This window comes from Doryrhamphus excisus, linkage group LG16 (genome assembly GCF_037039965.1).
Source record: "Doryrhamphus excisus strain RoL-2023G ecotype Guam linkage group LG16, RoL_Dexc_Guam_v1.1, whole genome shotgun sequence".
Classification (NCBI taxonomy): domain Eukaryota; kingdom Metazoa; phylum Chordata; class Actinopteri; order Syngnathiformes; family Syngnathidae; genus Doryrhamphus; species Doryrhamphus excisus.
Window position 1 is genome coordinate 8,120,869 of NC_136372.1, and position 26,397 is coordinate 8,147,265.

At 39.7% G+C, this 26,397-nt stretch overlaps 2 protein-coding genes across 3 annotated transcripts in view; both read left to right on the forward strand.

Annotated features, from left to right (window-relative positions):
- Window positions 1-2,356: 2,356 nt before the first annotated feature.
- Window positions 2,357-5,980, forward strand: LOC131103395 (uncharacterized). The gene is made up of 4 exons (XM_058049663.2): window positions 2,357-2,454; window positions 2,537-2,869; window positions 4,914-5,026; window positions 5,144-5,980. The coding sequence occupies exons 1-4, from the start codon at window positions 2,385-2,387 to the stop codon at window positions 5,228-5,230; spliced, it is 603 nt and encodes a 200-aa protein (XP_057905646.2). The 5' UTR covers window positions 2,357-2,384; the 3' UTR covers window positions 5,231-5,980.
- A 5,255-nt stretch (window positions 5,981-11,235) lies between these two features.
- The window catches only part of septin9a (septin 9a), a 60,938-nt gene continuing 45,776 nt past the window's right edge, over window positions 11,236-26,397 (forward strand). The window contains exons 1-2 of one of the 2 annotated variants that reach the window (XM_078796974.1): window positions 11,236-11,402; window positions 20,182-20,244. In XM_078796974.1, coding sequence (XP_078653100.1) covers window positions 11,381-11,402; window positions 20,182-20,244 — 85 coding nt within the window. In that variant the 5' untranslated portion in view covers window positions 11,236-11,380. Of the gene's footprint in view, window positions 11,403-20,181; window positions 20,245-24,922; window positions 25,079-26,397 lie in introns of those variants that run through there. The other variant, XM_058049095.2, reaches the window with a different exon arrangement.

Genomic DNA, 26,397 nt, shown 5'->3' on the forward strand with positions numbered 1-26,397 from the left:
TAATTATTTATTTCATGATCGAGTCATTCAGCTAACAACTTGGTCATGAACTACAGTGCACTGACAGTTGGTGCCATATTTGTAGTTCATTTGAAGCCAAACATAAGTCAGGGCTTTCCTTTGTTTCAGTGCAGGAGAAGAGAAGACTCCAGTACATCAAAAGCATGCTGACTGAAGTTGAACCATATAACCGAGCACAGATCCAAAGAACGACGGCTATCCCCGCCTTAAGATGGCTCCCGTCTGAGGAGTTTAGTCAGAACCTGTGTTTCCACTCTGAAAGGCATGTCGAGGTCACTCGGGATCAGGAAAAGAACTTCCTGTTCTGGAGACGCGCCAGGATGCTAAGAGTGCAGAACTTACTGGAAAAGGAGTCTGGTGCTTTGGAATACTTCGGATATCCCAGGCTTTATGTGGACACGTAGCAGTTTTCCTCCCCCTTCCTTAGTCATGCATGTAATGGGAAAGACCACCCCCCCCTCCCCACTGCCATCTGCTGACTGATAACGACTCATCTTCAATATATTGACAACAAATGCTCATGTGCTGTCCAGATGAGCTCATGGGTTCTCCCGGGAGACCCCCCCCCCCACACACACACACACACCAACACCCGTCTGCCTAAACAGCTAGCCTAGGAAATGAGGAGGAAGGAAACGAGATGAGATGAGTCATCCCTGATTGGCACGAATCAATACCCCCATTCAGTCATAAAGCGCTGACTCAGCTTGACTCCTAGCAAAGATGGACCAGCCCCTCCCGCCCCGCTCACAGGAAACAGCATGTGTTGATTGGTCAATAGAGAAAGCCGTTCATGATTTCTGCTGCGGTTCTTACTTTTTTTTTTAACTAGACGACCACTCGCGGGTACTGGGCGGGGCGACGGGTGGAAAAGGCAGGGAGGGATATCCGTTCCCACAGGAAGCAGGAAGTCATCTCACTTTTTAACTGATCTCTAGGGATATTTCATGGATTTGGACTTTTCAAGTCCATTTCTTCAACTTACATGTCAATGAAAAATCCTTTACTGTCCCTTACATGTCTTTTATTACGGAGAAGTACAGTCGTATTTCGGTCGTACAGGCTACTAAAAACGCAAGAAAGGCAATTTTAAGTACAATTAGCAATAAATGCAGTGAATTCAGTTAAAATTACGTGGTGTCATTGAACGCAGCCCGCTACTATGTAAGAGACTAGACATATTCGTTTGTATACAAAGTAAAACACGCTATATAATCTAGTTGTCATTTATCTTTCTGGTAATTAAATAAAAATGGCCATTTTGGTCATCAATCATAATTAATGAATTTGAAAACTTATAAATAAATAGGATAACTAACATATACAGTCTCACAATATAATATTTATTAAAGTAAATTTTGTTTATAATTGTTTTTTATTATTTACTTCATTTGTATGACACATGTTTAATATTGTACTGGAATATTGTAGTAATTAAAATATGACTAAAAATGGTATAAATGTGTCAGAATAACAATGTATTACATGGCAGATTTTTAAAATATTTTTTTGTTTGTAAATTTGTACTAATAGATAATAATTTAAATATTACAATAAGTCTGATATGATAATTAATTAATGAAGAATATGTTTTAATATATCCACCCTTCCATCCATTTTCAAAACTAAGCAAGCTAAAGCCATTCCAAGCCTGGATTGCCTGGATTGGTCACCAGCTGTATCATTTTATATTATATTAGTGCTACCATATTACATTAATATTATTATTACAGCTCTTGTGAAAAATGTACACATAGTGGCGTTTGTTAAAGTTGAGGCTTTCATTATTTAGTATTTTTTAAGTATATACATTTAAAACATTTCTATGTATAAACGATAGGATTTGGTTTATTTTTTGTAGTAATTTCTTAGTCATTTTTATATGATGGTGAGCATTTATTTACAATGTTTAGGTATGTTTCCTTTGTTGTCGCTAGAGGGTAGTGTTGTGCAAACGTGCAATTCCACATGTCAAACGTTAAACCCACACAGAATATACACTATATTTGTGTAGACATGTATATAATCGTCATTCTTTTCTTCAGTTTTATTATCTAAGTGTTTTTTTTAAACCTTATAAGTCGTGTATTCATATGGAATGACACTTCTGCTGTGTCGTGGTCATGATTCCAAACTTGGGGAAAAATAACGTAAGAATTTCATACCATTAGCACTGTAGGCTTTTTGGGGGGGAAACATCACCATAAAAAAGATACTATCGCACGTATATGTCACTTTCATTTCTTACATTGTGACCCACAGATGTGGGTGAGGAAAGAAGGTTGACAGGATGTTGTGTACATTTAAATAGGTGTACGTGGGCAGACGGATGCATTCGCTACTCTCTTACACATTAGCTGAACATGTCTGCTGTCTGGCTCAGGCTTCTCATTGGCATCTTTTGTTTGTCCTTCACAAGCCAGGCTGCAACAGGTAGGACCGATGGCTGCAGATGCCATCCATGCTTAAAAATAACATAACATTAATAACAGATTGCTGTTGTATCTATCGTCAGTGCACACCAATGGAGTGATATGGAGACAACCTGGCGACTCCATGGCCATCCAATGCAGATCTTCTCAAACAGGCCGATTGTACCTGTCTTTGCGCAAAGGGCTCAGCAAGGACTTTGAAGTTCTCTACAAGGCATCCCAAAAAAATACGGTTTCTGAGAAGTACGCTGGCAGACTCCAGGTCACAGGAGTCGACGCCTCTGTGGACATTGTCATCTCAAACCTGACGCATGAAGACACAGGACCATACTGGTGTGTCTATGAGATGTTTGACAGCCGCAGCTATGAAGCGACGGGAGTAAACGGCACAGGTTCGGTGCTCCTGGTGGTTACGGGTGAGCCTGCATGATTCATGAAACAATACAACTTGTTATATTTCATGCAGGGCGGGTGGTTAGCGCGCAGACCTCACAGCTAGGAGACCAGGGTTCAATTCCACTCTCGGCCATCTCTGTGTGGAGTTTGCATGTTCTCCCCGTGCATGCGTGGGTTTTCTTCGGGTACTCCGGTTTCCTCCCACATTCCAAAAACATGCTAGGTTAATTGGTGACTCCAAATTGGTATGAATGTGAGTGTGAATGGTTGTTTGTCTATATGTGCCCTGTGATTGGCTGGTGACCAGTCCAGAGTGTACCCCGCCTCTCGTCCGAAGACAGCTGGGATAGGCTCCAGCACCCCCGCAACCCTGAAAATGAATGAATATTTAATTCTAAGGGGTAGTCTGCTCAAATTGAACACAAAGACCAAAGTCGTAATATTATGAGAATAAAGTTGTACATTTTAGAGGATAATGCTGAAAGTTTATGAGGAAAAAAATAGTAATTTTACAAGAGTAAAGTCGTAATATTACGAGAATAAAGTTGTAATTTTATGAGAAAAAGCTGTAAATTTACAAGACGATAAGTTGTAATATTATGAGAAGAAAGTTGGAAATTTACAAGAAAATAAATTGTAAATTTACAAGAAAATAATGACTAATATTACGAGAATAAAGTCATACATTTACAAGAAAAGAATTGGTAATATTACGAGAATAAACTCATACATTTACAGGAATAAAGTTGTCATTTTAGATGAATAAAGTAGTAAATTTATGAGAACAAAGACACACATTTACAAAATTATGAAAAAACAAGTAGTAATATCATGAGAATAAAGTTGTACGTTTAAGAGGATAAAGTTGTAATTTTATTGGAAAAATTTACAAGATGATAAGTTGTAATATTATGATAATAAAGTCGTAAATGTACGAGAAAAAAGCTGAAGATTTACGCGATTAAAGTTGTAATAATGTGAGAATAAAGTTGTAAATTTACAAGAAAAAATTTTAATATTATGACAATAAAGTCATACATTTATGAGAGTAAAGTCGTAATTCTTCAAAAATAATGTAGTAAATTTATGAGAAAAACGCACAAATTTACAAGAATAAAGTTTAAAGTAAAATTACGTGAAAACAAGTCATACATTTACGACTTTATTATCATAATATTACAACTTATCATCTTGTAAATTTTTCGAATGAAATTATAACTTTATCCTCTTAAACGTACAACTTTATTCTCGTAATATTATGACTTGTTTTCTCGTAATTTTCCAACTTTATTCTTGTAAATTTGTGTGTTTTTTCTCATAAATTTACTACATTATTTTTGAAGAATTACGACGTTACTCTCATAAATGTATGACTTTATTGTCATAATATTACAATTTTTCTTGTAAATTTACAACTTTATTCTCACATTATTACGACTTTAATCGCGTAAATCTTCAGCTTTTTTCTCGTACATTTACAACTTTATTATCATAATATTACAACTTATCATCTTGTAAATTTTTCTAATAAAATTACAACTTTATCCTCTCAAACGTACAACTTTATTCTTGTAATATTACGACTTGTTTTCTTGTAATTTTCCAACTTTATTCTTGTAACAAGAATGAAATTGGAAAATTACGACAAAACACTTCCTAATATTACAAGAATAAAGTCAAGAATGAAGTCGAAATACTATGAAAATAAAGTCAGTCTACGTTTTTTCTCATAAATTTACTACTTTATTCTAAAAAAAAAAATCAGATCATTGTTTATTCAGTGTGGCCCTAATACTCATCATACAATTTATCCACACCAACCCAATAGTCCAAAGAACAAAATGGCTTTCTTGTTGCTAGGCAGAGTTCATATAACGTCATCTTATTGTGCCACGGCACCATGACAAACTGGTCAATTGATAGGACTCAAACATACTGTAACTGCATCACGGGCATATGTAAAAGTGCCAGTTGTTACTAGGAAGAGTTTGTCAAGGGCTATGTATATAATACAGTATAATAAAGTATAATAATACAAGTGTGAAATGTCTACATAACTAACAGATGAGCAGCAGTGTGATCAACCAAACAAGAATCTTCTCCTGGTGACGGCCGTGGTTTCAGCTGCTGTGCTGTTTGGAGTCTTCATCGCCTTCCTCCTGTGGATCATCCCCAAGGTGTGTGTCTATATTATCTCATGATTTACTCAACTGCAGACGGTGCCGGGCATCTAATTTAGGATGTAACTTGTTTTGGTGATGGTACTGACTCATGGTGGTTCATGTCCTCACCAGATCAAAAGGTGGCACGCCAAAATGATGCCGAGGCACACAGTGAGCACTGATGTTTATGAGGACATGCGTGCGACACTCCGACCCTAAAGACTGCCCGGACTGCGTGTGTGCTGCAGCTACACCGTACACAAACAAAGACAGGTGGAAGTACTTCATGCTCTGCTGACTGTAAACCAATCAGGTACATCCGTTGTGAAAAGACTCTTCGGTCTCTTAGTTTTGTCATTGCAGGATGCTCTTTTATTTCATGTCATTTAGTATATTTTACAATATACATTTACAATATATATTTTGCTTGCATGTTGGTGTTGTGGGGTCTTTTGTGACCTTTTGGATGAGTTGTCACTGCACTGTTGGGGTCATTTTGGTTGGCCGGCCACTCCTGGGAAAGTTCACCACTGTTCCATGTTTTCGCCAATTGTGGATAATGGCTCTCACTGTGGTGTGCTGGAGTCCTAAAGCTGTCACGGTTGCGCTTGTCGGTGTTGCGATACGACCCCAGGATGCAGAGAGCCAGACCAAAAGTGCAAATAAAAGGTTATTTAATGCGGAAAATGGCAGCAGCAGGAAAACATAACAACCGCTACAAAGCAAAGACTATTCACAATGAAACCACAACAGAAAGAGCACGCACCTGAACTAAATAGAGATAATGAAATTAGAAGCAGGTGTGTGAAAAGAGCAGGGGTAAAGAAAACGGAAGAGAACACCAAAGGAAGTGGTTAACAAAATAAGGGCATGGAAACCAGAACAGAGGCAAAGAAGGAAATTAAGAGAGCTGTCACGAGGGGGTGAAGCCCGCTCGTGACAAAAGCCTTACAAAGGGGTTTATATATACGTATATATATATATATATATATATATATATATATATATATATATATATATATATATATATATATATATATATATATATATATATATATATATATATATATATATATATATATATATAATGTGACAATTACACATTCACACACACGCATTCACGCACACGAGCACACATACGCACACAATCTACCATCTTATCCATCTTATCTACCATCTTATTATGTCTATATGCTATTGGTATGCTATTATTACAGTAATAATGATGTCAAGCAGTGAGATTTTAATTACTGCAACTGTATGGCTGTAATTGTGTTTACTATCACGGCTCATGTCTTCATTGTTACTATTGCTACTGGTAAGTTGGACTGTTTCATTTCACTGATATCATCTCCAGTGTGACCCTTAGCCATCATTGACATTTAACTGATGCAGTCTTGTTTGTCACTGTTGTTGTTATGGGAATTCTTGTTGCGGCTGTTTTTGTCTCTCTCTCCTGCACCCCCCTCCCCCCGACCCCAGTTTCTTTTCATCTTTTCTGTGTTTCTTTTTGCTCCGGTCCGGTCGCTCCAAATGTGCATAACAAAAGCATCAAATAACTGCAAATAAAATGTCATGGTACATGGAAGTTGTAGCTTACAACTTTCCTGGCACATGTTTAGCATGTAAGGGCATTTAGATCAACTATACTATCTGCCCCAATGGCTGGACGGGACAAAAAAAAGGGTTTATAACCTTTTTCCTGACTGATTGATCTCAATTAATCTCAGTTAAGTCATGTTTTAACAGGGGGGCAATTTCACACAGGCCCATGTTGGTTTGGACTTTTTTTCTCCCTTAAAAAATAAAAAGTTTCATTTAAAAACATTTTGTGTTCACTAGTGCATTTGTAAACTCATTCATTCATTTTTTACCGCTTATCCGAACAAGGGGGTGCTGGAGCCTATCCCAGCGGTTTCCTCCCACATTCCAAAAACATGCTAGGTTAATTGGCAACTCCAAATTGTCCATAGGTATGAATGTGAGTGTGAATGGTTGTTTGTCTATATGTGCCCTGTGATTGGCTGGCCACCAGTCCAGGGTGTACCCCGCCTCTCACCCGAAGACTGCTGGGATAGGCTCCAGCATGGCCGCGACCCTTGTGAAAAAAAACAAAAAAAGACAAAGCTGACTTTTTGATGCAGCTTTTGTACTGGGTGTCACATGTCACTCATGTTACTGAAAGCTTACAGTAAGGGATAATATCACACAGAGAGACAAAAACTAAAAAACATGTACTTTGCAGTTCCAGAATGTCCCCCCCTCACAAACATGAAATCAGCCTATCCGTCTGTGAATGCTGAGTGACAGCTAAAGAGAAGCAGTAACAGTCATTTTTGGCCGGTCCCGACACAGTGGAGACGCCGTCATGGGCCTCCTAAAGAGCTCAAGCATGTGAGTCAACATGGAAATGTCGTGTTTGCCAGAAAATCTATCTCTCATCAAGTTGCAGCTTGCAAGAGAGGCGGTGATGTTTACTTGTGCGGTGCGTTTGTGGCCACGACCTGTGACTTTTCTCACCAGGCCAAGACGTGCATGAGTGTTAACACATGCCGTGTTGCTGTCACAATACAGCAACAACGTCTTAGAAAAAAACCACATATGCGTATGTCTCAAAGGAAACTGAGACCCCACTCTACGCTTTACTGCCAAGGGGCCAAAAAACTTTAACACCACCAATTTGATTTTTTTTCTGCATTGTGCAACAACATCCTTTTCTATGCCTGTCGTAACCTGTTGCAGGAAACAGAAAATGCTAATACTTTATGTAAGAGATCACGATCAGGCACAATCTACTCAGCCTAAAATAAAAGACTCATACTGAACTTTTTAACTGTTCTCGATTTTAAAGCTTGAAAAAAAATCACGCTTTCCACGATTATTAAGCATATTTAATGCATATTTAATGTCTTTAATGTATTTGGTTCACTGTGTTGTGTTAGTTTGGCTTTGGTCATTTTTACCTCCACTGCTCTACTCTACTCTATTTTAGATTTTATTTTATTTTATTTTATTTTATTTTATTTTATTTTATTTTATTTTATTTTATTTTATTTTATTTTATTTTATTTTATTTTATTTTATTGTAACTGTTGTACTTTGAGATCATTCATTTGATGTAAAGTGCGTTATAAATTAAATTTTTTATTATCATTATTATTGTTATTATGGAAACCTTTCCAGTCATCCTTCACCACTTTGCGTTTCGCAGCATCACTCTATCACATTTTTTTCAAAATATATTTAACTGGGCTGCACGGCACTCAAGTGGTTAGCACAGAGGCCCCCACAGCTAGGAGACCTCAGTTCGATTCCACCCTCAGGCATCTCTGTGCGGGTTTTCTCCAGGTACTCCGGTTTCCTCCCACATTCCAAAAACATGCTAGGTTAATTGGTGACTCCAAATTGTCCATAGGTATGAATGTGAGTGTGAATGGTTGTTTGTCTATATGTGCCCTGTGATTGGCTGGCCACCAGTCCAGGATGTACCCCGCCCTCTTGCCCGAACAGGCTCCAGCACCCCCGCAACCCTCGTGAGAATAAGCTGTAGAAATGAATGAATGTAAAGCAACTGTTTTATTGTGTTGTTTATGTTGTGGCATCATTGTTGGGATATTTTTCTTCCTTTTTTGTGACAACTGATATTTTGCTGAAACTTACTAAAGAACGGGAAAAGATAAAAACAAACTTTTTAGTCAAATTAGGCAAAATCATCAAAAATAGCCAGTAATGAGGGATTGAATGAGTTAATAACTCTAAAATCTGTGCTTTAATAAGCAAATGTTACGTATTTCTCGCCTCAAGGAAGCATGTTCAAGCATAAAAATACAGTACTAAGTACAAACATAAGGCATTCAGAAGACGCATCCAAATACATGTTTTGATATGTATTATTCTACATTGGTCACAAGGTGTCAGTAAAGTTACACTGATGAGACAATAGCCACTGCAGGAAGTACAGGATGTAGTGTATAATTTGACTTTCCCATTGCTATCTTATGTCTTATTTCTGTCTTAAATGGCTTTTATGACTAATATATTGAGTATTACAAATGTCAAGGAGACTTATGGGGTTTGATTTCATGTCTAGAGGGCTGTAATAATGTTCATAAAGCGTATTTAGAAGGTTGGACCCAGGTTTTCTGCACTTTAACTATGAAAATATTTATAAACAAGGAATCCTACTTTGCGGAAATTCACTTATTATGGTCGATCTAGACCACAATAAAGGAGGAATGACTTTTGTCATACAAACAGTATATAAAAAGTTCCACACTGATTTCAAATATGAAAAGTGTCACCTTGTGTCGTGAAGTTTATTTAAAATATGAAATTATGTATTTTTGCTAGTGTTCTTTTCCTATGAAAGAATCCAATTTAAATGTTTTTTCAGTAATTTCAGTAAAGAAGTTCACTAAATCGTCTAAAATACTTTTTAAATATTTAAAAGATTATTTATTTACATTTTCTTTTTGCAACATTAAAATATATTTTTCCTTACATTTTGTTTTGCTTTACATATTTCTATATTTATATGTGTACTTTTCTCCAAAAATTCCCCTAGAACGTTTCCAGAAATTCATATAAATACAGATATAATTCATTTGAAAAGAATCATGATGATCAATATTGCGACGAAGCACAATTAGTAAATTGCCATGACACAGCTTGGCCACAAGATGTCACTGCAGCTCAAATGTGCAGCTTCCACACAAAGGACGTCATTCAAATCTGGCCTGAACATGAAGCAGGTCGCCACAGTTTGACATGAGGAATTCAACGCATCACCACCAACACCACACACAGTGATTGACGGTTTAATATGAGGCATTTTAAATTTCCATACAAAGAAAGATAAGTAAGAAATATCTGTTCCAGGGTCAAGCTCTGGCCATCACAAAACCCTCTTACTAGTATAGGCAGTGTTTGAAGATTGACTAAATACATACTCCACTAAGTTCAATTTCCTCTTCTATGGTCATCATCACACTTTCTCTTCATTGCCATCACTGATGCACCTCTCTAAAAACCACACCAGACAAAGCAGACTAGTTATAGTCCTTAAATACATTCAGAAGGGATGTACTAGCATGATTGTTATGATATGTTGTGATGTATTGTGGTGTACTGAGAAGCCAGCACAGATACACAGCCATGTACTACATATGTCACAATATGTTCCACTTCCTGTTGGGTGTATGTTGGGATGTATTGTAATGTTCTGAGATGCATGCATTGCAGTTGTCATGTTCTATGGTTATCATCACACTTTCATCCTTGCCACCACTGGTGCTGTTCTCTAAAAAATAAATATGATATGGTATAAAAGCGCTCAGGCCAAAATCTGTCAGCGCACCAAAAAAAGATCCACTGTGGCGACTCCGTAATCAGGAAAAAGCAGAAAGAAACAAATGTGAGTGCCACAGACTTCCATTCAAACACACACACGCACTCACGCACAAGGAAAGATCCCTGATGGTAAGTTACTATTGGTCAGTTTGGATGTCAATATTCCGTAACTATTCAAGCTAGCTCGCAAACTTTGTGAACAGGCACGCAGTCACCCTGCTGCACGTCTTATGGGTGAGTTTTCTATGGCTATGGAAGCCCGTTTCCGCCACTGAAAAAAAGTTCGCCCAACGGTAAGTCATAATTATGAAATAAAAAGTCGTAATACGAAGTCGTGATTATGAGATACAAACTGCGCATGCGCTACAGGTGCCGCCTTCTTCAAGGCAAAAATGGCGACATAATTGTGGGTAGGTATACTATGCGCCTTTTGTAAATGTTCGACGTTTGCTTCATGTGTAATGTAATGCATTCTTGTTCGGTAGTTTACCCACCTTGCTTACAATTGTTTCGCCATTTTTGCCAAGTGAAGGAGGCGGCAAACTGGGGCACATGCGCAGTTTGTATCTCATAATTTCGACTTTGTATCTCATAGTTATGAATTTTATTGCGTTATTTTGTCTTTCTTATCTCATAATTTCGACTTTTTATCTGATAATTTTTACTATTTATGTCATAATTATGCCTTTTTATCTCATAATTATGACTTACCATTAGGATAAAAAAAATTTCAGTGGCGGAAACGAGCTTCCATAGGTTTCTATTTGGTTAAGAGTAAAAAAACACTCCTTCTGCTTCATGGGCGTGCGTCATGACGCATGCAGGAAAGGAGTGCAGGTGTGATTTGTCCTTTACTGTCTCTTTCTCTTTGCAAGGAGCTGTACTGGAATACAACCAGACGTAACTCATTTGGAGTGAGAGGAGGTCAGCCTAAAGAGCCGCGATTTAAATAATTAAAAAGGCACGAAGCTGTTTATTAGATTGTTTTCATTGATTGGTACGCGAACTTCAGGAGGAGCCATGAAGAAGTCTTCATATACAGGTAAGTGCTGCTATGCATCATTATTACGGCGATTTTCCGGCATATTCCTCCTCATTTCAAGTGTATTTTTCATGTGGTTTAGGAGAAAGACCCACGCATGATTTCACTGACTGTGGGAGTGGTTAGAAAGCTCAGAATGGGCCAAAACATTGGATACAATCTTTGCTTGGAACGATCAGTCTTCAAATTGTGCACCACACTGAGAGGCGTTTCTAATTTATGGATGGGGTGGGCAGGTTATAAACCCAACCCTAATCATATTGAGCCAATTTAAACCTCATCCTAGTAAACATGCAGCTGTAATTATTAATATTTTAATGATTAAGTTCATTGCAACAAGTAACCAAACCTTATTTTATTTTGCGTTGCTGCTATTGCCTGGCCACTCTGTTGTCTGAAGTCATCTGGGATAGGCTCCAACTAAAATAGAATATTTTAGTAGTTAGAACGCAGCAAAATATGTTTTCACATCATTAGAGTCCTCTAGACATGAACTAACACCCCTATAACACATGTATTATCCAACATAGTAGGCACAATCATAGTAAATAAGCTATTTAAGACATAAATAAGACTGGTAATGTGTGTTGCTATAAATGCATTCCTCGGGGGGGGGGGGGGCAGAGTGGATAGGAAGTGATGTTGGGGGTTCAGAGTTGAGTTTCATTTTGCAATGTGTTAAGGCTACAAAATTATTATTATTATGGATTTTTATTAGGGATTGTTTTAGGGATTATTTGATAATTCAAACCTGCAACCAAAGCGTATAGTTCCAGTGTGTGGAAAGTACCACGTCAAAATCTTTGTATGCGTCTTTTGAATGACTCATATTCGTATTTTAGTTCATTTAGCCATTTGAACAATTTCATAAGTGGGTGTCATGGTGGATGAGTGGTTAGCATATTCGATTTTGATGTGTGAAGTTCGATTCTCTGCTTGGGCATCTCTGTGTGGAGTTTGCATGTTCCTCCCACATTCTAAAAACATGCATGTTAGGTTAATTATCGACTCCAAATTGTCCACAGGTATGAATCCCAGTCAGCTGGGATAGACTGCAGCACACCCTAGTGACCATAGTGAGCATAAGCAGCATAGAAAGTGGATGGATGGAATTTCTTAGGCAAAAATATCTAAAATGTACTTCCTTTTGAGTAATAATAGGCCGTATTTAGGCCAAACTCAGCTCATTTGCATTAAAGCTGCAGACACACAAACTGTGTGGTAGTGAAAGTGCTTTTACACTTGAAAAAGTGCTTCAATCTTGTCTAATATGGGTCAAAGTCATTGAGGATGCATTGAGACAGTAGGTATTATAGACGAATGGAACATCTGTGCAAGGTCATCCTCCTTGATCACATTTTACAGCCTTGAGGTTTGAACCCATGTTTTTGTCGTCAAACATCACTCTCGAGCACCCGCTAATTGTGCACGTCATGATAAAAACATCCATCTATCTCTCTTATCCTCTCTCTTTTTCCACCAACTGCCTCATGTCACTCCCATCCACAGAGCCTCATGACCTCCTCCACCTCTGCTTTTTAAGCTCCAGCTCAGTCCAATGTACACAAGTCTATCCTGCGGAATGCCGCCCTCGCCGGAGTCCTCTTTCCAGAGTCTTTGTGCGCGATGGAGCGTCTTGACAGTTTTTTCATTGGAGACAACCACAAGTTGGGTCATGTCACCTCTTCTCCTTCCTCCTCTCCCGTGTGGGAGATGCGTTGTCACATTCCTCGTCGTGGAATCGTATAATAACAAAGTGTGTGTATGTGCATTGTTAAAGGCACTCCTACACAATGCATAGGGGTGTTTAGACAAGCATCAGGGATGTGTTTGTGTCTGTCATCCTTGCACACTTAGAATTTGTGTTTGTGCATCAATAAAGGTGTCCACTCCCTCCATGCCGTGGATTAATAAGTAACTCGTATGAATAAAACACACACAGCGCTTTTAAGTGTGTGTTCACACTTGTCATGTTTGGTTTCAGCTTGGAACTCCGGTGTGTTTGCTTTGCTGGTACGGTTCGTTTGGTCAAGTGTGAACGTGCTCATCCAAACCCTGGTGCCGTTCCATTCACTCAATGTTGTCAAGTGTAGTGTACCTGTATGAGCCACATTAGCTTGATAACCGTATTGAATGGTTGCATTTCTTCTGCAATGTAGCGAGCAACACTGTCTGTGAGCGTGCACAGTTACGAACTGTTTGGTTTATATTTACACTGCAGACCAAACACTTCAGTCTGCTGTACATCCATCGGTAGTTTTTTTTTTTTTTCAACTGTCCGTGTCGGTCGTTGGTATTCATGCCCTCACCTCGTTTATTTTGTTATGCCTCAGAAATCATTGCTTCTGTGCCTTTATTCATGTTAGCGTAATCTATGGAAAACTCATTTTGTTAAATTTGAGTTATGTCACCTAATATATTTTGACAGCTGCCTTTCAGTGTATTTTTGAAGGTTATTATGAAATCTTAACTGGTAAATATTGTAGATTATTAAAATTATCCACATATTCAAACCAGCAGATGGCTCTATTTTAGAAGCTTACCGGTGCGGTTTGTAGCTGAGTGTGAAGCTTCTGAGATGAGACTCAGCTCCTCCAAAAAGGTGGATTTCATCCTTTGGGCCGGGACTGAGGTCTTGCCCCAACTGGAGGACTTCAAGTATCAGGTGCCTCCTGGCCACCTTCCTGGTGAGGCGTTGCGGGCGTGCCAAGTCGGGAGGCAGACCTAGGATACGCTGGAGGGATGATGTCTCACAGCTGGCGCGGGAATGCCTTGGTGTTCCCCCTGTGGAACTGAAGGAGGTGGCTGCAGATCAGGAAGTGTGGGCTTCCCCACTGAGACCATTGTCGGATAAGCGGAAGAATATTAATGGCTGACAAGACCCAGCAGACATCATCAAGATGTCACTAAAGCTCCCCTTAACGGTATATTTTCTGAGCTTTTTTAAAAATCTGAGATGGTAAATATTGCAGAATATAAAAATAGCTCATGTATTCAATGCAACAGACATCATTCAGTTATGTCACATCACATGTCAGGAAGGCTGCCCAATCAAGTGCTTACTTTATGCATACTATATGTTATTTACATGGCCTTTGGTTCCATGACAAAAATACCAGTGTGCATATCTTTTTTATGTTTAGTCCAGACAAGACATCCCCCTCCATGACCTCCTCCATGGCCTCCCATTATGACTTTTCAGCCTGTTTATACAGCACTCTAAGCTATTGTTAGATGCTAACTTGAAAGTCAAGCTATAAAAGTGTGTTGAGACATATTTACCCTGTCATCTGAGCGCAGCATGCCGATGGATGGCCCCCCTAACCCTTCAATTTGGAGTCCTAGAGACCTGTGAATAATGGAATAATAAGAAGGTATTGGAAGGTATTGGACATGCTAGCACAGTCCTGCAATTGATGGTGTGCATAACATTCAGTAGACCAGCTGGTGGAGCGTCACTCATGGATCCACCCCTAACAATTAAGCATGATAGCTTGAATGCCAAATTCATATTTGTCTAAAAGGGGAATTAAATAAACAGTTTTAGCAGGATATTTTTACAGTCGTGTAGAAAATAGGCTGTTTCGCTTTTACACATGAATTTCACTTTGTTGGACGGAGGCTGGGCGGCACGGCGGTCTAGTGGTTAGCGTGCAGAACTCACAGCTAGGAGTTTGCATGTTCTCCCCGTGCATGCGTGGGTTTTGTCCGGGTACTCCGGTTTCCTCCTACATTCCAAAAACATGCTAGGTTAATTGGACACTCCAAATTGTCCATAGGTATGAATGTGAGTGTGAATGGTTGTTTGTCTATATGTGCCCTGTGATTGGCTGGCGACCAGTCCAGGGTGTACCCCTCCTCTCGCCCGAAGACAGCCGGGATAGGCTCCAGCACCCCCGTGACCCTCGTGAGGAAAAGCGGTAGAAAATGGATGAATTAATGAATTAATGGACTTAGGCTGCATGATGAACGAGTGGTTAGCATGCAGGCCTCACAGCTAGGAGACCCGAGTTCAATTCCACCTTCAGCCATCTCTGTGTGGAGTTTGCATGTTCTCCCCGTGCATGCGTGGGTTTTCTCCGGGTACTCCGGTTTCCTCCCACATTCCAAAAACATGCTAGGTTAATTGGCGACTCCAAATTGTCCATAGGTATGAATGTGAGTGTGAATGGTTGTTTGTCTGTATGTGCCCTGTGATTGGCTGGTGACCAGTCCAGGGTTTTCCCCCGCCTTTCGAAGACAGCTGGGATAGGCTCCAGCAAGGATAACCAGAAGAAAATGAAATGAATGAAGGACTTGAAATTTCTCACACAGCTCTACAAAGCTCTGACTGTACATTGTCATGTTGAGCCAGATCACCACTAAATTTGGTACACAGCTTTAAAAAAAAAAAAAAAACATGGCCGCTATCAACCAAACCATAACTCACTGACCATTTTCCTTACTGGAATATCTCAAAAGACACACACAGTTTAAAAAGCCTGTCGACATGACCTGTCTATTGATTGTGTACTGGCACATAAAGCGATCCCTGTCTCAGTGGTTCACCTATGACATACACTAATTACTGCATGTTTCCGTGGGGAGGTTCTAGTCGTAAAGCTCTATGGACGTCTTAAGTGACTCGAAGAGGAAGGTAGATCCTTATCATGCCACGCCAAGCTTTTTATGAATAGTCGTAGCCTGTCCAGGATTCACATACTTCTACAGTGATTACGTTGTGCAGAAAGGTGCATGAGTGCAGTCTAGTTCAGGGTCAAAGCTTGTGTATGTTTTGGGTTTGGTGTGGTTCTCACTCATTAGGAATGCATCCAGAAAGTGCACTTATGTGGTTTGTAAAAACAAGCTTAAAAAAAACAAAACGGCGACCCATCTCGCCTTTTGTCACTCGTCGTCTGTGCTCGTCCATCCATCCACTCAACTCCCGCTTCATTTACGAGCAATGTTGTGAAATGTTTGCTGCAAGCGTATGCAACAGGAGACACAGGAGGGTTGCTTTCCACTTTATGTATGACTATTAGGGAGACACTTTTATGATGCATATGCAGTATCATAAAGAGTTGGAACACTATTGTACCTCAGTGGGGTACATTGTGGCCGCATGCATTTCTAGTTTAACATGTTTATGATTCAATAAACATTCAATTCAGTCACATTGGAGGGTTTTCCAGCATGAAGCGCCTTTTTTCGGTCATGCCACAGCATCTTCATAGGATTCCGGTCAGGACTTTGACTAGGCCTAGGACTAGTGTTTTGGATCATTGTCCTGCTGAAGAACCCAAGTTGGTTTCAGCTTGAGGTAAAAGGTAAAAAAAATATGGCCGGACATTCTCCTTCAGGATTTTTTGCTAGACGGCAGAATTCATAGTTCCATTTATCTATCCATTTATCTATCCTATTCTATCATGTTCTTTTTCTGAAATGTGGCATTACTTTTACTCCAGATGTAATGGCGTAAAAGTAATGCCTTCCAAAAAGTTCAACTTTTTCTTGTCAGACCACAGAGTATTTTCTTGGTTATCATGTCTTTATTATGTTGGAGTCATGGACACTGACCTTAACTGAGGCAAGTGAGCCCTGAAGTTCTTTGGATGTTGTTGCGGGGTCTTTTGTGACCTCTTGGGTACTTTTGGGGAATTTTGGTCAGCCGGCCAGTCCCGGGAAGGTTCACCACTGTTCCACGTTTTCACCATTTGTGGATAATGGCTCTCACTGTAGTTTGCTTGAGTCCCAAAGCTTTAGAAATGACTTTATAACCATGCACTTGACATCCATTGCAGCCTTGTCATCCTCTACGGGGGATTCCCCTCCTCTGCGGTCCCTTCTCAAATTTTCTGTGTTCCCCCAAATTGGTATAGACAACCAGGTGATGATGATAACCGCTAAAATAAATCCTTTCTAAAACCTTACAAAATTCTAAAGGGGACCTATTATGTTCATTTTTCCACCCCTTGTATTGAGTTGTGGTCTCCTATAGAGCAGCTACACACAATAACCCGCACAGAAAACTTTTTTGCTATTTTTTTTCGGTTTTGCAGAATCAGCACCTATTCCAGCTGGATTTCTTTGGATTTGGAGTGGCCTGCCCACTCCACTGTGATTGGTCACAAGCCCAAAGTGCTTCCTAACTATGAACCAAATAAGGAAGTCTGACCCTCTGTGACATCACAAAGGGGCAGTTTTACCAGGCCTTTTGAAACAGAGTGTTTTCAGGGCATGGTTTAACACGAGAATACAACATTCTAACTACATTTATATGTCAGAAAGGTAGAAAAAGCATAGAAGGTCCCCTTTAAAACCTACGTATATCTGTGTTGAATACTAATAGAAATAAAGCTTGTGATGGAAATAGTCTACATGTGCAGCAGTGTTGTTTGCTTTGTCAATCACTCCACCCTTTTTTGCTGCAAGCGTTCATTCACAACTTATGTGTGTGTGTGGGGGGGGGGCTTTTGTGCTTCAAGTACATTTAAGTGCTGCAACCCCTCCCCTCTGTTTACCTTCGCTAGCCATCTGAGGCCAATAACTAAGCAGTTGACATGTTTGTCCAGGCATAGCCACGCACTTGACCGCTCATGTTCTACTTACACAAACACATGCGGTGTAGATCCGCATCCAGAATTGTCATCCATCAGGTGAGGCCCAGAACAAACACAGACGGCCTTCTTCCTGTATCGGGTTCATTGAGAAATCTTGTGAGCAGTCGTGTTTTTCCACCAACACCAGCTCTATTCTTCTCAAGTATCAGTGACCTCCTGGGTACATAACGTTGTCATTAAGCAAATACAAGCAGCTTTGCAAATTCCCTTCAATGCTAAAGAGTTTACTGTCGATCCTTGTGTCGGGAAGATGACTTTACAGCCCATTGAAGGTGCGATAAATGTGTGTGTGTGTGTGCATGGAGATAAGTGTGTGTTTTTGTGGCTTCAGACAAGACTGTGCAAGTGAGCGTATTCTACACACACACACACACACACACACATACACAGTTAGAGAAAGACATACCAGTGTAAATCTGCAGGTGTCACTCTTTGACTTCACTTCCATGCAGACTTCTGACTTTTGACAGTCTGTCAGTACTTTGCCCCGGCCTTAAACCGCAAAGCTGCTGGCGTGGGTTGTATTACATCACTTTTGTGCCAAACAACACCTTATCAACACAATGTTTGAATTAGAGACGCAGACTAAACGAGCGGTGGTTTCTTTGATGCGCCCAACAAAAAGCACATAGCCAGGAGCGAGAGGAGTTCTAAAGTGCTGACGTCTTTTTTTGGCTGCACCTGAATGAATTCAACCCAAAGATTGATCAGGAGTTGGGTTAGTTTTAGACCTAAAAGTGTGGAAACGCCACAGTTTCATCTTTTTTTCTGAGATTCTACTTTGTTTTGTTTTTATGGTTTAGGTTATCAACATTTGCAACACTTCACATTTCTCAATAAAGTCTTATTATTTATATTTAAAGGTTAAAGCACACGAGTACACAGTGTGTCTATGAAAGCAAAACAAACAAAATTTCCAATACGGGCTGCACGGCGGTCGAATGGTTAGTGCGCAGACCTTACAGCTCGGAGACCCGAGTTCAATCCCACCCTCTGCCATCTCTGTGTGGAGTTTGCATGTTCCCCCGTGCATGCGTGGGTTTTCTCCGGGTACTCCGGTTTCCTCCCACATTCCAAAAACATGCTAGGTTAATTGGCGACTCCAAATTGTCCATAGGTATGAATGTGAGTGTGAATGGTTGTTTGTCTATATGTGCCCTGTGATTGGCTGGCGACCAGTCCAGGGTGTACCCCGCCTCTCGCCTGAAGACAGCTGGGATAGGCTCCAGCACTCCCGTGACCCTCGTGAGGATAGCGGTAGAAAATGAATAAATGAATTTCCAATACACATATCAGCCGATACCGATACTCATATGTGTACATATCGGACTTGACCTAGCTCCTGTGGTGGAATGAGCACATATGTGTTGTATACAGCATTTTTAAAATATCGGTTTTCATGATCAGGAAAAAATCTGATACCAATATAGAAAAGAAAATCTAAACCTACATGTCCCTGTGTGAAAAATTGATTGCCCCCCTGTTAGAACATAATTAACTGAGATTAATTGAGATCTATCAGTCTGGAAAAGGTTATAAAGCCATTTCTAAAGCTTTGGGACTCCAGCAAACCACATTGAGAGCCATTATGCATAAATGATGAAAGCAAGAGTGATGAACATTCCCAGGAGCGACCGGCCAACCAAAATGACGTCAAGAGTGCATGATGACTCATCCGAGAGGTCACAAAAGACCCCACAACAACATCCAAAGAACTGCAGGCCTCACCTGCCTCAGGTCAGTGTTCATGACTCCACCATAAGAAAGACACTGGGGAAACACGGCCTGCATGGCAGAGTTCCAAGACCGAAACCACTGCTGAACAAAAAGAACATTAAGGCTCATATCAGTTTTGAACATCTTGATGATCCCCTTGATGATTTGTGGTCTGACGAGGGAAAAGGTGAACATTTTGGAAGGTGTGTGTCCCATTACATCTGGTTTAAAGGTAATGCCGCATTTCAGAAAAAGAACATCATGCCAACAGTAAAATGTGGTGGTGGTAGTGTGATGGTCTGGGGCTGGAAGACTTGATCTGGACCCAATTAGCCGCGATCAACAATGATTGACTGTATTGTACATAAACTATTGTTTTTCATATATGTTTGATAGATGTTCCAGTTCCAGTATTTCAGCAGATATATTTGCACGTATTCATGATTTCTTGTCTCTGTTTACAGCGAGGTCGGCCAGCGCGCGGTCAAGGAGGACAGAAAGAGACGCTTCCAGCATTGTCGGTCCCAGTAAGTAGACTACACCGGTATTCGGATTCCCGTCATGACTGTGTTGCTGCATTTGGTCTCTGTGTAATCACTGATTTCTTCCTGGAACTTTTATTATGCAAGTCTGTGGTCAGTGACCCTCAGCAGGATGTGGAAAGCTAGAAGGCAGAGCAGGTATTGTCTCTCCTGCCCAGATAACAGCGGATAATAGATTAACTTGTCATCAGAGATAAAGGCAGACAGACGGGTGACCTGTCATGAATAAATCCCAACTGTATCATCTCCCTCACTTATTGGCTTCAGGACAAACACAGCTCATTAGCAGTAAAGCTGCCCACACACAAAATAGCATGTGCAGGCTTACTAAAACAGGTTGTGTCCAAATTTTTGCCAGCAGCGTAGCTTACTGAAAAATGAAATGATACGAAGGCCACATGTATTCAAGCACACATGTATGTAGATATGATAAGAAATTATATACTGTATATATACTGTATATTGCATGAAAAAGCTGCATGTCAGGATGGGTGAAAAATCCCTTAGTTAGTATGGACATCTTTGCGACTCTTTTTTCACCCCATTTTTGCTGTTGTTTTGTTTTTCATTTTGCACATATTTCCACTTCTTAAGCAGCCTTTGTACATTTTCTTTTCATAATATTATGGTTTTATTCACATCACATTTTCACCTTTTCTCCAGTTTATTCTTGTAAAATTACAACCTTTTTCTGGTTAGAATAGAAGCATTTTCTGTTCATATTTCGACTTTATTCTTGTAAAATGACAGTTGCTTTTTTCCATTTCTACTGTTGTTTAAAAAAGAAAAATTGCAGTGTTTTTTTTAAAACATCTTTCTTTTTTAATATTGCAACTTTATGTCACTAAAAGGATGTTATTTTTCCTCACAATATTATAAGTTTATTCTTGTAAAATTGTGGCTTTTTTTCCCTTAGAACAGTACCTTTTTCTGTTAATATTTTGACTTTATTCTTGTAAAATGACAGCTGGGTTTTTTTCATTTCTGTTGTTTAAAAAAAAAATGTGTTAAATTTTTGCTGTGTTTTTCATCATATTATGACATTTTTTTAAAACAAGTATTTCTTATTTAATATTGCAACCTTATGCAACTGAAATGATGTTAATTTTCCTTATAATATGATAAGTTCATTCCTTTTCCCGTAAGAATAGAACCTTTTTCTGTGAACATTTTGACTTTATTCAATTTTTTTCCATTTCTAATGTTTAAAAAATAGTTTTTGCTGTGATGTTTGTTTTGTTTTGTTTTTTTTAATTATATTACGACTTAAAAAATTATGTTTTCTTAAATATTATGCAATTAAATGATGTTATATTTCCTGGTAATATTACATAATTTTTTTTCTTGTTAGATTGCAACTTTTTTTTCTCGTAAAATTACCACTGATTGTCCCTTTTTTAGCTTTCCTTTTTAATTAGGTTGTGTCCAAACACCGTCAAGATTTTGGCCTACACACTTCCAATACCGCCGAGACGTATTTGAAATTCTTGAAAAAAAAACTATAACAAGAGACCTTTTAGATGGCAGGAATTGGAAACATTTTACTGGCATTTTCCCATTCTTAGCTGTCAAACAAGTGTAAAAAGACGTTTGTGTATTTTCACTCGTGTGTGTGTGTGTGTGTGTGTGTGTGTGTGTGTATGTGTATGTGTGTACAGTACTGGCACATAGACTGACGATGTGGCTATGCTCACTGCTAAGGCATGTTCTCTTTGTGGATAGAGCAAATACTTTGTGCAGCATCAGCACAAAAGTCAGAGAGGGAGAGAGACAGAGAGAGAAAGCAGGAAGGACACACACACTCACACACATACATACACACACACATACAGACTAAATGTGAAGGCTGTGTTGTACAGGATGTGAACTCATCCCACAAACACCTGACGTAATGAGACAACATACACATTAAGAGAGCCTATTGCGCTGTTGTGTCACTGCAGGGTGGTTACTGCAGATGTTGTCCACTAGAGGCCGACAAAGTGCATACTATCCTTGTGCTAACGGTTTTTGAGCACGTCAAACGTGTGTTTTTGGTTGTGGTTGCCCTCAGATGACTGTTACGGTGTGCAGTGTATCATCTAGTCATTGTACATCATAATTACATAACATAATTCATGTTATCCATTTCTCACGGCAAATTGATGTCAAGTAAAGTTGGACACCGTTATCGTGCATGTTTACTGTGCAGTCGATTGAACTGATTAACATTCAACAGATTTTTGTAGCATTTGTTGCCTCATTAAAATTGTATTTGTCCTATTGTTTGCCTGTCAACATGAGCTTTAGTGTCCCAAGACTTTTGTACACACACATAGAATTGAACACACACACTCCCAATGTGCACATTCGGAGGAGGCGTGTGTTGCCTGTGTAAGTGCGTTTGATGTCTCTACGTGACCTCTGCTCCCACACACACTGGAGGCTATTCAAAAGGTCAAGGGTCATCTGTGTTTCCTGAACACAGAGACTAGTTGTTCACCACCTCTGTTTGTTGGTAGGTTTTTAAAAAGAGCATAGCATTCCTTTCACCTAGAGGGTCTTTGTATTTTATCTTTAAAAACAGCAGAGTTCTCCTGTCATATAGAGGATCTTTGACCAACATGGCAAAATGTCTAGCGCGCCTTACTTGCGGAGGATATTTGACGTGTTTTGGCTGTACTTCTGATATATAGAAGATCTTTGACAAATGCTTTTTTTTTGCATTGCTGCTGGTATGTGAGGATATTTGACAAGTTTTTTGTAGTAGGTCCTCAAAAACAGCAATGCACTTACAGATGATGTACGTGCTGTACAGATGATGCAGAAGGTCTTTAGAAATAGCAGAACACTCCTGACATATTATTAATCATGTATTAATAATCATTTTTGACAAGATTTTTCTGAGAGGATCTTTGACAAGTGTTTTTGCAGCGCTCCTGATGTATAGAGGATCTTTGACAGGATGTCGTCGTATGTCTTCCAAAACAGCAGAGGTCTTCTATCATATGTATACTAGAGATGATCTTTGATAAGCTTTGCCAGTAGGCCCTTACAAAAGGCAGAGCATAGTAGGTCCTCATAAAGGAGTGTGTGTTTGTCTTATAGGGGATCTTTGAGGAGAGTTAAATTGCAATAAGCAGTGGTCCTGGCACATATAAAATTGGTTCTAGGTTTTCAAAAACAGCAGTGTGGTTCTGTCATGCAGAGGATCTTTGATAAGTTTTTTTTCCTAGTAAATCCTCAAAAACAGCAGAGCACTTCTGCCATATAAAGGATCTTTGAATGGTGTTTTTTGGCAGGGCTCCTGACATTTAGAGGATCTTGGACAGAATTTAGTTGTAGGTTCTAAAAAACAGCAGTGCCATTCTATAATAGAAGGGATCTTTGACAAGGTTCCTGTGTTCCTGACATACTGAGGATTTTTGTCGCGTTTTTGTAGTAGGTCCTCAAAAACAGCAGATGACTTTGGTCATAAAGATCATATAGAGAAGATCTTTGACTAGCATTTTTTGCAGCCCCCCCCCCCCCCCCCCGACATGTTTTTTGTTGTAGCTTCTCAAAAACGTCAAATTGTATTCAATGTACCTTATTTTCTGGACTATAAGTCATACTTTTTTCATGGTTTGGCTAGGCCTGCGACTTGTACTCCGAAGCAAATTATAGTCCGGAAAATACGGTATTTATTTCTAAATGTATTGTATTTATTTGTGTGTAATTTTTTATATCATTGAGCCTGAAAGTTTTCCAGGGACCCCTGACATAGTGGATCATTGACCATTCTTTTTGTAGTAGGTCCACAAAAACAGCAATGCACTTGTGTTATATAGATTATCTTTAGCTTATGCTTTTGTGGTCGGTCATCAAAAACAGCTGCATGCTTCTGTCATATAGTGGCTCTATGACGAGCAGTACATCGTTTTAAAACACCAGAGAACTTTTGTCCTATAGAGAATCGTTGATGAGTATTTTTTAGGGATGTCTGATATTGGTTTTGGTATACTCCGGTTTCCAAAAACATGCTAGGTTAATTGGTGACTCCAAATTGTCCATAGGTATGAATGTGAGTGTGAATGGTTGTTTGTCTATATGTGCCCTGTGATTGGCTGGCCACCAGTCCAGGGTGTACCCCGCCTCTCCCCTGAAGACAGCTGGGATAGGCTCCAGCACCCCCACGACCCTTGTGAGGATAAGCGGTAGAAAATGAATGAATGAATGATATTGTTTTTTTTGTTGCCAAAAACCAATATCCTGATATTTGTTCAATATAGGTAATTACCGGACATCCCTAGTATGCAGTTTGCAGTAGGTCCATAAGAACAGCAGAGCGCTCCTGCCATATAAAGGATCTTTGGCTCACATTTTAGCAGTAAGTCAACATCACGGCTCTCCTGTTACACAGGGAATCTTTGACTGTAAACAAAAATTTTATTTCCTTCCTGTATTGTTTTCACGCATCCCACAAGCGGCGCTGTATCGATTCATCACAGGAAAAGGGCTAAACCAAAATAGCCGTTGTCACATGTGAATGTCTCCGAGTGACTTCCACTAGATAGTACAATGCTGCTACAGTCTTCTAGAGACCACAGGCTGCAACATATGACCTGCACATGGCCATGGCGTCATTGCACGCTCATTAGCGAGACACACTGAAGGAATCAAAGCAGGGAGGAGAGGAGGAGAGGCAGCAGAGGGAGGAAGTGAAGTCCAAAAAAAGACAGACAGGGAGGGAGAAAGAGAAAGCGAGAAAGCGAGGGAGAGAGAGTGCGGAGTCAAAGTGCAGACGCTACATGTGGCGCTGGAGGGAGCGATCTGGTTATGGAGGGGGACAAATTCTCAGGTAAGACACGCTCACGGGACACATGTTTCATCAATAAGCGTCTCTTCAATCAGCTCTTCCCGTTGGAATGTCTTTTTTGTGGAGCAGCCTGCCTCCACTTTGCTCTCCTTTTGTATTTTCCACTCTCCCATTCTGTCCTCTTTGCTGACTGCATGCTTTCTTTTGGGGGGGTTACAGATTTGGAGTTGTTATCACCACAAGCTGGTGCTCACACATGATCTTGTTGCCCTCCATTTAAAGTCGTAGCGTCACAGACAAACTATTTCTTGTTTGGTGTCAAAACAGGAAAGCGCTGAGAGAGTTTGAACACTACTACGTTTGTCCCTCGTGGCTCTGTCGATCACTCGCTGCTTTTTGGAGAACAGGATGTAGAATGTAGACTTGGTCAGTGCGAGGGTGTAATGCCAAGTCATCAGTGAGTCATCAACAGGAATATATGGAAGTCATACATCATTTTAAAAAGTAGAATAATATCATGATCATATTCCTATATTATATATATGTATATATATGTTCCTATATATTTTTAAATAAAAAAACTAGTAAAAATAATAAAATAAAAATAATAATACTAAGATAAATCGGATTCACTCTGTGTTGCTTTCAGCACTGTTGTGCATTTGTTCCATAGAACAACGGCATGAACAGAGTAAGCCCTTTCACGCTTTCCTCATACAGTCTCTTTGTCTCGGTGGGTGAGTGGGTATGACACCAAAACTCAAACCTCATTCGGACTCAGTCACTTACCTGTCAGTGTGTCTGAACATATGATGGGAGAATGTTGTGTGATAAATGAAAGTAGACAACATAACTACAACATACTGGATGGAGGGGAGTCCGGGTAGCATTTTAAACCGTATTATTATGAGCAATCCGGACCTGGTCTGGTCGCCAGCCAATCACAGGGCACATATAGACAAACAACCATTCACACTCACATTCATACCTATGGACAATTTGGAGTCGCCAATTAACCTAGCATGTTTTTGGAATGTGGGAGGAAACCGGAGTACTCGGAGAAAACCCATGTACGCATGGGGAGAATCAAACCCAAGTCTTCCCGATATATGACTGTGTGGCCTACATGCTAACCACTCGACCACTGTGCGGCCCTCCGGCATACTTAAATGTAGTCAATTGCACATCTGAATTAAGAGCTACGAAGTGAGTGATAAGAATATCCACTTCATGTTTTTCTTTATCTTCCTGTTTATTTACACACAGAAACACACATTGTAAAGCATTTTTTATGTTCCCTGATTTTATCTTAAAGGGGAACTGCACCTTTTTTGGAATTTTGCCCATCATTCCCAGTCCTT

Excerpts from the sequence above, each read along its gene's own strand:
- LOC131103395 (XM_058049663.2), top strand. The coding sequence starts at position 2,385 with ATGTCTGCTGTCTGGCTCAGGCTTCTCATTGGCATCTTTTGTTTGTCC. Across the intron at positions 2,455-2,536 it reads CACAAGCCAGGCTGCAACAG|TGCACACCAATGGAGTGATA; the intron begins GTAGGACCGATG and ends ATCTATCGTCAG. Across the intron at positions 2,870-4,913 it reads GGTGCTCCTGGTGGTTACGG|ATGAGCAGCAGTGTGATCAA; the intron begins GTGAGCCTGCAT and ends CATAACTAACAG.